General features: G+C 38.0%; 1 protein-coding gene across 1 annotated transcript in view; it reads left to right on the top strand.

Moving 5' to 3' along the window:
• Positions 1-296: 296 nt before the first annotated feature.
• Positions 297-15,052, top strand: part of LOC128983993 (uncharacterized) — a 33,514-nt gene continuing 18,758 nt past the window's right edge. The window contains exons 1-2 of the mRNA XM_054403278.1: positions 297-811; positions 13,982-14,132. Coding sequence (XP_054259253.1) covers positions 317-811; positions 13,982-14,132 — 646 coding nt within the window. The 5' untranslated portion in view covers positions 297-316. The remainder of the gene's footprint in view (positions 812-13,981; positions 14,133-15,052) is intronic.

Raw genomic sequence — 15,052 nt, 5'->3', positions numbered from 1 at the left:
CGTACTGTTTAGCTGTACGGTTGTACATGTACACAACTAGCGGTTACATTGCCAGAATGTCACTCCCTAGTCACTGCGGCTGCGGTGCAGTTCCGAGCTATCACCTGTCACATGTATATGAGGAAGGGGAGACGATCAATGCGATTGACGGTTGTATTTCACAGCACCTCGATGACGTCATCAGGAAAGATGCGCGTTTTACTTCCTGTAAAACTAGACATAATTTTTACTGGTATGTCAGCTTGAAGTGTTGTTTACGTAAAACATGTGTCTAATCGGCTCAACAACAAAAGACACACTCAAATAGAAGTTAAAAATGGTGAATTCAATAATATTATTTTTTTCTCTCGCATCAATTCTAAAACTATGTATTTTTTTGGAAAACGAGCACAACCCACATATGTCGGGATTTTATACTGATGGACTAAACCAGACTATTGATAAAATTGAAATCGTTTATCCTGAAAAAGTCTCGAAAGACGGGTCATTTGTTTCATATTATCTTCCACAATATTACAACGTCGAATCTCTAGAAAATCGCCCTAAGAGATCAAGAGATAGTATTGAACACACGGATGGTGATGCAATCCATTTCTTTGTTCCAATTGAAGGAGAAAAACACCAACTTGAACTTTGGCCCAACTTAAACTTCTTTTCTCCAGAACTGGTAGTCGAACGAAGAGACGTACAAGATATAGAAAATGTTAACAAAGCCAAGATGAGCCAAATATCTCAACGGCAATGCCACTACAGTGGGAGAATCGTCGGCAAGCCTGCCTCGAGAGCCGCAGTATCAACATGCTATGGCCTGGTAAGCAATATCAATTGTTGGAACTAAATAATGAATACATGACGGGATTTTTTTAACACAATCAAATGCTGTATTAACACAGAGCCTAAAAATTGTGTTTTACCGAATTTCCCATAAAAGGAATATAAGACCTGGACCCGGTACCGATTTACTTTTTAATTTTGAGGTTCCCTGAGGGGAAATTATAATCCGTTCAAAATTCATATGTATAATATCATACCCTCCTCTAACACAAGGCCGCGTCGTTGGTATGTGACGTCGCTACGTCGTGCCTATTGCCATGTAGTCGGGTAAATATAGGCACTTGAGATAGAACAAATTCCAACAAATGGTTTTTCAACTTCTGTTTTTGGTAGTAATAGGTGTAGAAAGTAGGCTACCAGGAAAAAGTCTACCAAAATCGGACATCCGGAAGTCGGGTTTTTCCAAGATGGCCGCCGTGAGACCCTCAAATCGACAAGATGATTGCAAATTCATTGATTCATAGTTCAGGATTGGCCGATTTCCACGAAAATTGGCAAACACATGTAGAACTGTGGTAGAACTATATTTCCAACCTTAAATATCAAAACCAGGCAGGCAAAGTAACCCAAATATGAATTTTCAGGGGGTTATGTGCTAAAAAATAAGATTTTTTACCTCAACCTATCCGTTTTTCCATTATTTTGAACAAAGTTTGTTATAATTTCAAATTTATTTTTTCACCATTAGATTCAACACAAAAACCTAACAATTTAGTAGGCTATATTGAATCTTTGTTCTGCTTCAATTTGTTACAGAGATATTGAAAGGAATAACTTTAGTAGGTATGTTTTCTTGCCGAGATAACTCACTGTTAATCTTATGGAGAATAAGCATAAATATTAATACTATTTTTCATTAAACCTATATAGGGCCTAGATAAAACTTTTTGTTCTGCTTCATATTATCTGTTTTAATATTTTTTTACTAAAAATTCCTTTTTTGGCAGTTACCATTGCAGCAAACGTATTCGGTTCCTCAGTTTTAATCATAAACAATTGCAGCAAACGTATTCGGTTTCTCAGTTTTAATCATAAAGAGAATAAGTAAAAATCAATTTCTTATTAGTCCGAGAAATATAGAATATTAGGCCTACCTTAAAATATTGCAAGAAAACGTTTTATTGTTTTATGTTGTAGTGTTGGGTATGCAGAGTAACATAGTAAAAATTGCCAAAAATCGGTCTACGGGGAAACCCCTAGAATCAAGATTTATTATGACAGATTTTCTCAACATTGGAAAAATAAAAAAAAATTCCACATGCATTTTCATTGATATTGACTTCAGACCACCACCGATATTTATTGGGTGGTAATTTCTTCATTTCGATAGGGAACGTGTTTTCGGCCGTCATTTTGGATCCCCCTATTGGATATAAATATTTTTTTTAAACGTAATGACAATGTCATTTCAATAGGGAACGTGTTTTTGGCCGTCATCTTGGATCGGCCATATTGGACATAGGTAAATAATTTGTTTAATGTAATGGCAATGTTGTGACACATTATTTTAAACTAGATTTTCACGCCCATTCAATTGCAAAAATGAGTTTTTAAATATCTTTTTTTGTTTTAAAGATATATTTAAACGAAAACTCTCCTGCATACATTTCTTAAGGACGTTTCATATTTTGAACATTTTTTAAGATTATTTTTTCTTATATCTCCAGTACATATTAACGCTTGCAGTTCGTTCTAGCCTTAAACATTTAGTGATGTAAGGGCTTTCATTTGAGCTATTGATCATTCAAATCGGTCGAGTTAGAGACTAGTTTTAGTTACCAACCCCAACAAAATATACAATTTCATTTTTAAGAAATACCTACATTTTATTAAAATATTTTTATCTCGGGTTCTTAATACGCCACCAAGTTCTTTCTGGTTTCAAATTACTCAGTAAATGTTTGGGTTTATTTTTTTAATCACTAAATAAAATGTGACAAATTTAATATGGGTCTGTCTTATTAAACAATAAATTTTTTTTTGAGATTTTTCTTTAGTTTAAGACATATACCCCCAAATCGAAAAATAACTCCCAATACTCTTTATACTCATAAAAGATTCATCAAAGTATTGACTTTTACTGTAGCTTTGGATTATTCATTGGGAGTTATTAGAATTGGGGATATATGTACTTAACTAAATACAAATTTCGAAATACAAATAATTTAATATTAAATTAAGGTGCATGACTCATTTTTTATTATTAGTCAGATATTATTTAGTGACTAATAAAATAAAAACTTAATTCTCTACTGAGTAATTTGAGACCAGAAAGAACTTGGTGACGTATTAAGAACCCGAGATAAATAATTTAATAAAAACTGATTTATAAAAAGTAAAATTTAATATTTTGTTGGGGTTTGTAGCTCGTCTCTAACTCGTCCAATTTTAATGATCAATAGCTCAAGTGAAAGCCCTTACATCATTAATTATTTAAGAATGAACTGCAAGCGTTAATACTAACTGAAGATAAGGAAAATAATCATAAAAATGTTCAAAGTACAAACGTTTAAAACGAAATGTATTTAAAAACAGATTTTGGCAATGGAATATGCGTGAAAATCTAGTTTATATAGTAATAATGTGTTACAACACTATCATTACAACAACAAAGAATTATATCCAATAAGGTGGATCCAAAATGGCGGCCAAAATACGTTTCCCATCAAAATGAAGTACTAACCACCCAATAAATATCGGTGTTGGTCCCAAGTCAATATTTAGAAAATTGTGCATAGAAAATGCATACCGGTATGGTATCTTTTTTTCAAAATTTGTCCAATGTTGGGAAAATCCGATTCTGCACACCCAAAACTACAACATAAAACCATAAAACGTTTTCTTGTATTGTTTTTAAGATTATATATTTTATATTTCTCGGACTAATAAGAAATTGATTTTTGCTTATTCTCTTTATGATTAAGATTGAGGAACCGAATACGTAGGTTTGCCGCAATGGTGACTGCCAAAAAGGATTTTTTTAAAAATTAAAACAGATAATATGAGCAGAACACAAAGTCTTTTCCATATAGGTTTACTGAAAATTAATATTAACATTTACTTATGCTTATCCTCCATAAGATTACCATTGACATATCTCGGCAAGAAAACATACTCTAGTTATTACTTTCAATATATCAATATATCTGTAACAAATTGGAACAGAACAAAGACTCAATATACTAAATTGTTAGGTTTTTTGTGCTTAATCTAATGGCGAAAAAATAAATTTTGAAATTATAATAAACTTCGTACAAAATATTTGAAAAACTTATATTTGAGAAAAAAAACCTTATTTTTAGCACATAACACCCTGAAAATCCATCTTTCGGTTACGTTGTCTGCCTGGTTTTCATATTCAAGGTTGTTAATATAGTTCTACATGTGTTTGCCAATTTTCGTGGAAATCGGCCAATCCTGAACTATGAATTGACGAATTTGCAGTCATCTTGTAGATTTGAGGGCCTCACAGCAGCCATCTTGGAAAAACCCGACTTCCGGTTGTCCGATTTTGGTAGACTTTTTTTCTGGTACTTTTTACACCTATTACTTCCAAAAACTCGTTGAAAAACCATTCGTAGGCATTTGTTCTATCTTGGAAGCTTTTTTGGGCTAAATATACTCGTCTAATGGTAATAACAGAAATAACACAAGTGTCATAGGAGATAAACACCCTATACTGCAATAAGATCCTCTAACACAAAACACAAGGCCTCGGCACTGTCCATTGCAACAGCTGTTACGGTTTGACGGGACCGTGTTGCCACTTATGTCTAAACGCGACCTTGGAGGAGGCTATGAATATGATTGATATACCGTATATGTGTGTGTGTGTGTGTGAGAGAGAGAGAGTGAGTGTGTGTGTCCGTTAGCATGATAGCTTAAAAATGATCCGATTTAAACGTGTAAACCTTCATTTATTCAAATGAGTTTGAGAATCAGCATGAGTAGACTAAGGGAATGGGGGTTGGGGGGTTTTATGGGGTAAAATCTGGGTTTTCCCATTTTGACCCAAAAAACATAAGATTTGCATTTTTTTCTAAACTATTTTAGATTTGGTGACAAAGACGCCATATCCCTGTGGATATCCTCTTTGGTCCTTGACCTCTCTCACCGTCCTACACAGGGATGCTTGTCCTCTCCTACTTTTGAGCATGTTGCCTACCCACCTCTCAACAGTGCTTTCCACATTCCTTGATACCAGCTTTGATGCAATAGAGCGAGTACTAGTGTTGTCAAAAGCTCCTTCTATATCAAGAAATACAGCCACTGCTATTTCCTTGTTCGAGATAGAATTTTCAATCTTACAAACCAGCGCATGCAGGGCTATTTCGCATGACTTTCCTTTCTCATATGCATGTTGGTTCGGGTGCAAAGGACGGCTTACAAGGACCCTATCCTTTATTCGTCCATCCACTAATTTCTCCATGGTCTTCAGGAGAAACTATGTAAGGCTGATAGGTCTAAAAGCCTTGCACAGCATATGTGTCCCTTTCAGGCTTCGGTATGAATACCACCCTTGAGGTCCTCCATGCTGTTGGTATTACTCAACTGGCTAAGCTTGTCCTGAACAGACATACCAAGAGGAGTATCGTCTAGTGCCCACCCTTCTGCAAGAACACAGGATAGATGCCATCGGTAGGCCTACCAGGAACAAGGAGCTTTAAATGGTTGAAATTCCATTCAAGCCCATTATACCCTTAAAGGTGATCACAGCCCTATTATAAACAGTGAGCACCCTTGAGTAGTTGTTCCAGTTTCCTGTACGCTTTACAGCATTATACAGTTTACAAACCTTCCTCCTCAGGGCCTCCAAAACCCACTGCTCCACCAGCAGGCTTGCCTGCACATGTTCTTTACAATCTCTGGGCAGGTTTCATAGTACGAGCTTAAAATGGCGGCGGCATTCAAAGAATTCGCCATACTCTCTACCCCATGCCCTTCCATGTCTCTTAGTCTGTCCCCTAGCACCTCTCGGTACCGGTTCCAGCCTGTCCTTCTCACGTTCCTATAGGTCTCTTTTGTACAGATCGAACCTATAGTAAATTCAATGTGACTGTGATCCGACGCCGAATGGTCATCAGATTCCCTCCATTTTGCAACCTTTGTCGCTGCATAATTGCTAGCCAAAGTTGTGTCCAAAACTTCTTCCCTTAGTACCACCTCTCTCCTCTGACTAAAGGTTGGTTTGGATTCCTTGTATAACTAAATTAGATACAGCTATAAAGCTTAAATCTCTCACCTCTCTCGTTTACGTCGCTGCTCCCCCAGGCCAGGTGATGGGCGTCGTAGCTCATTTCTCTGGATGGTGGTGTTTCCCTGGAGTCATACTCACTCACTCACTCCCATGGCCATTTATGCCCAAGGCGGGATTTGGCCGCACCAACAACTGCTCTCCATCTCTCTCGATCTTCTGCCTCTTCCACTTCTGCCCCCACTTCTCTGACGTCCTTGGAAACACTATCCCACCATCTCTTCTTGGGCCTTCCTAATGGTCGTTTCCCTTCTGGCTTTCCTATACTTGCTTCTTTTAGTAGTGAACCTCGTTCTCTCCGTAGTGCGTGTCCTGCCCACCTTATTCTCCTTGCTTTCACGTGTGCTACTACATCATAATCATTGTACATATTCCTTATCTCCCTATTATGCCTTTTTCTCCATTCTCTATTTTCTTGTATTGGTCCATATATCATTCTTAAAATTTTGTTTTCAAAAACAATCATTTTGTTTTCTTCTTTTTTATTCAAAATCCAAGTTTCAGCTCCATATGTTAATACTGGTCGAATTATACTATGATATATTTTTATTTTCGTTTTATGTGAGAGAATCTTTGAAGTCAACAATTTCTTACAAGAATACATACATTTATTGGCCTGAGCAATCCTATAATTTATTTCCATTTCTTCACTATTGCTGCTTGATATAATTACCCCTAGATATTTAAATTGTTCAACAACTTCAAAAGTATGTCCATCTATACTAATTTCATTTGTCCTCACTTCATTTGGCTGTCTCGTGAAGTGTATATATTTTGTCTTTTCATCATTAATCTTTAGGCCCATTTTTTCTGATTTTTTTATGAACAGTCTGGTTAGCTCCTCTAGGTCATTTCTGTTTTTGGACAGAATTACTACATCGTCCGCAAAAGCTAGGATGTTTATTTTTGTTCCCATTTCTAAACCTATATTTGTTTGTCTTACTTGTTGGAGGGCCTCTTCTAAGGCTATGTTAAATAGTATAGGTGACATTCCATCACCTTGCCTTACGCCTGTTCTTACTTCAAAGCTTTCTGATAACTCTCCATCTATTTTTACTTTGCATTTTGATTCATTCAAGGACATTTCTACTAGTTTTATTAGTTTTCTGGGGATCCCAAACTTTTCCATCTGCTGATATATTCTTCCCCTGTCAAGGCTATCATAGGCCTTCGAAAAATCAATGAAAAGCCCATGTACTTCTTTATTGTATTCCCAGTGCTTACTAATAACTTGTTTAAGTATGTTTAAGTATGTCCCTGGAGTCATACAGCAGGTATATAGAAGCAAGTAGGATTCTAACATCACCGTCACCCATCCTATACCTCTGTTGTGGAACAATCCCTAGAACAAAGACTAGTGACCTTCAGTGTCTTAATATTTCTACTGACAAATATGCAAGCTCTAGGTTTGTCACTGTCAGTATCATATATCAACTCACCTTTTGCGGTGCTCATCCCCATAATTCTGCCTCCTGCGGTCCATGGCTCCTGGATCAGAGCCACGCTTTTGCGGTCGGCAAGGATATTCTGGCAAAGCGTAGCCGTAGCCGTCCTGCTGTGCTGGAGAATGATCTGGAGCACCGCAACCTTCACCTACTTGGGGATCTTTACTCCCATGCTACCTGAAGGTAACGCTCTCGCAGCCCAGGAATGGGTGAACCGCAAGAGACTTCAGCTTCTGCGGGGAGTTTTCGTCGTTTATTATGACCAGGAATTGTCCGTCAGAGTTTGAGTTTCCCCGAAAAACCGCCCAGTGGTCCATGTCAAGGTCGTTCTGCAGCTTGAGGCCTAGCATTACGTCCTTCTTGGTCGTCGCCCCTGTTGAGGTGGGAACAAACGTTGTGACCTTCACAGCTTTCACAAGGTTTCTGGCTGGGCCAAGCTTGAGCGAGATTCCCCCGAAGGGACTAAGCTCCTGAACACCTTGACCAGCCAATCCTTTGTGGCTGCATTAGCACAACTAACCACCAAGTCTCCGCCTTCAAGATGGTAGCTGCTTATCCTGACGTATTTGCCATGAACAGCTCCGTCAGCTTCATGTCCGGTTGTTCAGATCTGGCGATGGCCATCTTCTCCACAGACAGTTGCTCCAAATAGGTGGGTGCTGGTACCCTCTTTGAAACGTCTGACCCCTCTCCCTCTTTTGTCCCTATCTTCTTCTTCTCGCCTCCGGCATCCTCAGGTGACTGGTGCTCTTGCCCCCTCTTTCCACCTTCCTTCCTGGAATTTTCAGTAGGGTCAGCTTTGGGGGTGCCACCCTCGCCCTGCTTTTTCCCCGCAACCTGGTTCCCTGAGAAACCTGCTTCACTGGGACTAAGGTTCGGGTGCTTAGCAACCCATGCCAGCTTCCTCTCCTTTCTGGATAGCACCTTTCACCCTTGGCTAAGGCATCCGCTATCCTCTGTCTTTGCATCTCGCCCCTGGAAAGTGTTTTTTTTGTTTCTTTCTGGTTTCTGCGAGCTTGTAGTCATTGTCAGATTTCAGTGGACTTTGCTCCTCCATTGGGGTTAGGCCTATATCGTTTACGTTCAGTACAGCAATAGGAATGCTTGCAACCTGTTGGCCACACTCTTCTTGGGCATCAACAATGGTTTGGTGTGGGTTTTTCCCAAAACATCCATATTGTTCCCACGAGTACCGGGTATCTTGTGATCCACCTCCCCAGTGACCCGATTAGAGAGGTAAGGTACATACCACTGGGTTCCCCCTGGTTCCCAGAAGGCTCCGTTAAAGACACTGAATATTAAACCCCCAGTGCCACGAGACTCTCAACACGGATAGCATAAAACCTTAGTCTAGGGCCCCCCTCACTTGGTTCTGTAAGTGGACCAACACCTAGTGGCAGAAGGTAGCTCTCCGCAGCTAACAAGTGAGAGTTGGGGTTTAGGTGTAGTCAATCTGCCGAACCAACCCGGAGGTTTGACCACAACAGCACGAAAGGTACTCCCACTCTCTAAACCCCCATACCTTCCAGTGGAAAGCTTGATGTTAAATAAAAACTAAAGTGGGCCCTGTAGAAAAGAAATATATATATATTCCCGCAGAGATCCTCAGGGAACGGTCTTGGTACTGTTTGATTTCATACAACATTTAATGGCAACCTTATAAATACACTGACTTTTACTATTACGCTATTTTTTATAATTTAAAATAAAAACATCGTCAATATTTTATGAATTTTTAATTTTATTATGATTGTGTTGGTGTACATTATTCTATCAAACTCATTATCATCATTATCGATATGTCAAAATATTATCATAAGAATGCAACAATAAGCTGCAACCAATTAAATCAATCGATACATGCAATTTTACTGAACTTACAATCAAAGTTTACAACTTACAACTGAGTTTACAACAGCTGACTTTTACTCCTTTGGGACTAAAAAAGCTTACCCCCTAAAGAGTAAAAGAGCTAATTTAAACCTGCAACACATGTATTTAAAATGGCTGTTTTTGCTGTAGTATGACAAAATAGGGTATTTCATCACTAGGGCGTAATGCGACTCTTTTCAACCCAAGGTCAAGTTTTACAATCGAGGCAAAGCTGGGGTGGGAATACAAAAAACAAATGTTGAACAGAGCTCAAAACCTTTAAAATAAGTTGTTCTTGGAAAGATTTATAAATACTGTACCCTTTTTATGGTGAAATTATATTTGCAAACTATAACAGTTTGAGTCCGTTCTGTGAACCAGGAATTTGTATTTACTTGTACTGTTGAACAAATCTTCAGACCATATGCCCAAAAAATACTCCTTTGTCAAGCCATTTAAGGTACTATTACCAGCTAGGGAAGAATGGCTTGGCGGGAAGAGGCCTATGTCCATAAGTGATTTAGAATGCTATACTGATAGTTCTAAGGTCAGACAAGGGGGCACTAGTGCAGGTATGCTTTGGAAACGAGATGGTAATGGCGTTAGTCTTCCCATGGGAGTGCACCCGACAGTCTTTCAAGCAGAGGTCACTGCTATTTTGGTTTGTGTTCGAGAAAATCTTAGCAAAGAGATAAGAGACAAAACAATTAGTATCTATACTGATAGTCAAGAATATTAGCAGAGTTTATTAGCACTTAACTCACAGAAATTAATTCAAAGCTCTTGTGGGAATGGGAATGTCTTGCTTGCCTCTGTGTCTGAATTGGGTAGGAGGAATGAACTCACGCTTTGCTGGGTGCCTGGACACTTAGACATAAAGGAAATAAAGCTGCTGATACTGGTCCACAACCTTTATTTGGTATATCACGCATGTGTGCTAAGTACTTCTATTGCGTCATGGGCCACGGAAATGCACCGAAAACACTGGGTTGAAACAGCCCTCCTAAGAGTTAGCAAGCTCACTTTTCACACGCCAAACAGGTTGTCTCAGACTTTTTGAGGCTATATAGGCGAAGAACCAAATTTAAAGAAGAACTGATTACTGGACATGGGTGGTTCAGGAAACATATACAATAAATGGGCTTATATGATGGCAAACCAGTCTGTAGGTACAGGAAACAGCTAATCACCTACTCTTTGATCGTGAACAGCTCTCTGATGCTAGAAAGATGCTCTTGGCAATTTGTTGAGAGGAATATACCTTCCTGAGGAAGAACTGATTGGAAGACTACATGCATTCATTGGATGCCTGAATCTGTAGGGTCTATCAATAAAACAACTTTTCTGTGTTTTCCCAATAATTCAAATTTTCGGATGAAGTGCTTTATGGTTTGGTCCTTCCTCTGTTAGATAAGATAAGATAAGAAGCATCTGACCATGGGTGGAACAGGAGCATGGTGGGGTCGGGTATTTTTTGACCCAGTTTTTTTCGGGTCACGTTTACTTCCGGGTCTTTTGCACAAATTGGGAAGGCCACCAGCTCCCTCCTACAGTCTGTACTGTTCTGGCATCGCAGACACAGCCTAGCACACCTTCTTCTTTTGCGACAGGTGCCATGTCCGCCAAGAAGGGTAGCCCTATAGTGGCATAGTTAAAAGGGCCTAGCTCGAAGTAATGTGCTAAACAGTTCCAGGCTAGTATGCTAGGAGATGAGGGGCTTTCTAGCCGGTAGTCCAGGGACATTAAGCCCGCGGGAGTCCTGCACTATTTAGAGGACTTTGAATATCTCAGTGTACGTATATGCATTTTCACCTCTTCCTCACAAAAAAAGAGATCAAGTATATTGTACTTAGTACACCTTGAAATCTTGAAGAATTTTGGAACTACGGTACCATTGAACTAGGGAAATAAAGGAATGTACTTACATAAAGCCATGAGCCAAATAGCTGAGTTCACTATACCCCTAGATATTCAACACTTTTCTTCCTAATGTCTACTGCATACGTAAATTATGAAATACCAACAGTTTTATGATTTACAGTTTACAGTTTTATGGTTTTATGAAGGGGGGGGGGGGGTTGCTACAGGAGCTTAAGCCCCCCCCCCCATTGGAGCCTGGAAAAAATTTAATCATACATATTTTGTCCAAAAAACGTAACGGGGGTTTTTGAACTCATATCTTTATATTAAAAATGGCTTTAGAAAGTCCCCAAACGGATTTCAAAATACCAAATTTTCTGGGGGAGGACTCCTGGATCCCCCTCCTTCCTTAAGGGGAGGTACCACACACCCCTAACACCCTGGTAGTCCCTCAACAAGGTCCTAGAACCAATCCTGAATACCAATCATCTGTTTAGAGAATACGTAATATGGAATAGAGATAAGTTGTTAGGAGGAAAGATGTTTTCTTCAAACTGTCACAGATATGTTTGTATTAAAAGTTGTTTACAAATGCTGCATTTGTAATACTGTAACAGTGAAGTAAATACTATATTTAGTACTATGTATCCATAATAGGTTATGAGTGACTGGGAAATGTGATTTTCTTTGATAGTTTTGATAGGCTGTGTAAATTTCATAAATTTGGTATGACTGAGAAATTAAATTTTTTGTTAATAATCACTTCTAATAACCTACAGTCGTGCGGCCATTCATAGCGGTGTTTCTTTGGCTTCCTGTCAATATATTTTACTGGAGATTTGACAAAAGCCACTTTTTTGTATACATTTCGCGTAGAAAAACATCGTAGATAAGATACTGCGTAGACAGACCTGCTTTATTGTACATACTGTTTTGGGTCTTTGAAGATTATAAGAACCACAAGAAATCATCATGTCATTTACCAGCCCTATTCAGCAGAAGCATTTAAAAGTAATTAGTAAGTAAGGAAGTACCCAAGAAAGGTTTTTCTAACACTATGTCATATAAAAAAGCGTTCTTATGATACTCGTACATGAAGATATCTAATACTTTTCAATAAAAGAGGTATAATTCCGTAGTGAAAGGAGATACGCCTGGAATAGTATTTCGGGGAAAACATTAAATATTTTGTTCCAGAGAGAGTAGTTTGAGGATCCTCGTAAAAGGACAGTTAGTGTGCAAAGAAGAAGTTCTCCCTTAGTTAAACTTCATTGGTCACATTTGATTCATTAACTTTGGTGATTGTATATTAGATGGCAAACTAATGCAAAAGGCCATTTAAGCATTCAGCAGGTTCATAGTAATAATAAAACACAAAATTTTGTTAAGGCTGTGGTTTCCTAGACGCTTAATAGGTGCGCTGCGTGTGCGCATCTAAGACGCAGCACACTTGTCTTATGGAGTTTCGTGTAAGCGGTTTCCAAGGCTGCGTATCTAATGCGTGCGCATCTAATACGCACGCACCAATAGCTGCGTATTTCACCGACTGCTCTCAGAGCAGTCAAATCTGAGTTACGCTGCGTTTTAGACATGTCATGTGCAATGGATTGGGAAGTAAATGTTGTCCAGATGGCAAAATTCCCCAACAACAACAAAAAAATCGATTAAATTTGTCTCTTGAAATGACATACTATGGAAGTACGTTGGTCATACAATTAAAATTTTTATAGTATTACATTTCATATCATTCGTTAGGTAGTGTTAATTTCCCCATAATGTATAATTTTAATATTTAATTCCCTTATTAAATGTTCCCTACAATTAATTTGTCCTCACATATTCGTAATTTGTAAATAAGCCTAATGTTGACAAATATTCTTTTCAAGCCAGCACAACAGCAACTCCCAAATATAAGAGCCCCCATAATTATTTTAAGAACCCCTGAACATCTTAGTAATTATCCTATATTATTTACTAGCAGAGTACCCGTCCTTCTTACGGGGTTGGCGTATAAGTATGACATTCTTATTGCAGTTATACTCGTAAATAATATACTATTTCGTCAATTCGGTAAGTTTCTAATAGGTAGGCCTAAATATAATAACAGTAAAATCAAAGTTGGAGAGGTTAAATTAAAATTTATTGTTTACATTTTAAATTGACATGTTTGCTTTAATACTACGGTTAAAACTTCTGCGAGGGCCACGTACAGTTCCTAATCATGTACTTTTCACTGCTTACACTTCTTCAAAACTTTTAATACCAAAGTATTCATTTCATTATCTAAATCATCGTATAACATCATAGTCAGAGGCGGGCGTCTAGGGGGAGCCAGGGGGGGCAGTTGCCCCCCCCCTTTTTCATAAGGAATATTTATCAAAATTATAAAATAGAATTATATCAACAATAAATCTAGATTTCGCCCCCCCCCCTCTCAAGCCCAATCGCCGCCACTGATCATAGTAGCCACCTGTAATCTCTCCCGTGAACTTATGTTACGCACCAACCATGTGTATTGTACGCAGTCTAGGAAACCACTCACGGCAGCTGCGTTTTGGGACCTGGATAAAAGCCGCAGCACATCTAAACCGCTGCGCATCTATTACGCGTCTAGGAAACCACAGCCTAACTTCAGTACAACTTCAGTATCCAATAGTCAATGCTTGTATATAATATTTATCATATGCAAAATAAATAGAATCTGTAACTTTTTCAGACAGGTTATATTCAATTACCTTTTGGAGAGGAATACTTGATTGAACCAGTGAAGGATTTTAAACCTGCTTACAATAAGGAGCATCCGCATATTATGTATAAACGATCTGGTATAAAAGACCATCATGGTACTTCAAACTGCCTCACTAAAGGTTAGTTTTGACAGAACAACTTCCACCGTATTTAAAGTTGTAAATTCTGAAAAACTATAATGTTAGCCATTTAAAAAGAGGGATTGCTTAAATAGACGTATGCAATTATTAAGAAACGGTATCAGCATTCTGACACATACTTTCTCCCATAAGCTCGTCAACAACCTTTGTCATGGGTAAGCGGTATGAGTCAATATGATATTTTATAGTTAAAAATCACAAAAGTTGCAATAACTTTTGAACCGTAATTGTTAGGGAAATGGGATTTGTACCATTTTGTTCTGAATTTAAATTTATAAGTTTATTTTATGAGGAAAATATGTTCCATTTTATGATTCTTAAATTTGTTGAGGGTAAACAATCAACTATTGTTACATCAGCTTTGTATCAGTGTTTGTGATATAACAAGGGATGATGTAAATACAGTAATAATAAAATTTATTTGCTAGAGTGAGGAAGGACATAATTTTACAAGAATTATAGAACTAGTGTTACCAAAGTTACTCTTTGTGCTTATCTACACGCTCATTCCTTCTTTTTACTGATATGCCAATCTAATCTCAAACCCATTAAATCTCAAGAAGATTCATCAGATCTACAGTTTATTCTTGAATCTCATACAGTATTTAGTTACACCTACTGTTTTTCGTGTTCATTTAAGCAAGAAAACTTAATGGGATCTGAATAGGGACATTTGTTCAAGGTCCGAATCTATATCTAAAAATTATCAGTTATTCTTTTCCAAGTCTGTTTGGATCTTCTACCCTACTGATTTTCACAATTTTGGTCTTACATTGAAGGTATGCACGGGAAGATTTTCTATCAAGCATCGGCATTCATTTATCTAATGTATATTTCGAGTTATGCACAAAAGCAACTTACCTATATAAAATAATTAATAATTTTTCAGGAGAGAAATC

Source organism: Macrosteles quadrilineatus, unplaced genomic scaffold, assembly GCF_028750875.1.
Source record: "Macrosteles quadrilineatus isolate MER2022 unplaced genomic scaffold, UCM_ALF_1.0 Scaffold_1__1_contigs__length_201487025, whole genome shotgun sequence".
NCBI classification, from domain to species: Eukaryota; Metazoa; Arthropoda; class Insecta; order Hemiptera; family Cicadellidae; genus Macrosteles; species Macrosteles quadrilineatus.
Note: the sequence above shows the minus strand (reverse complement) of the source record. Positions and strands in the feature narration are given on the sequence as shown.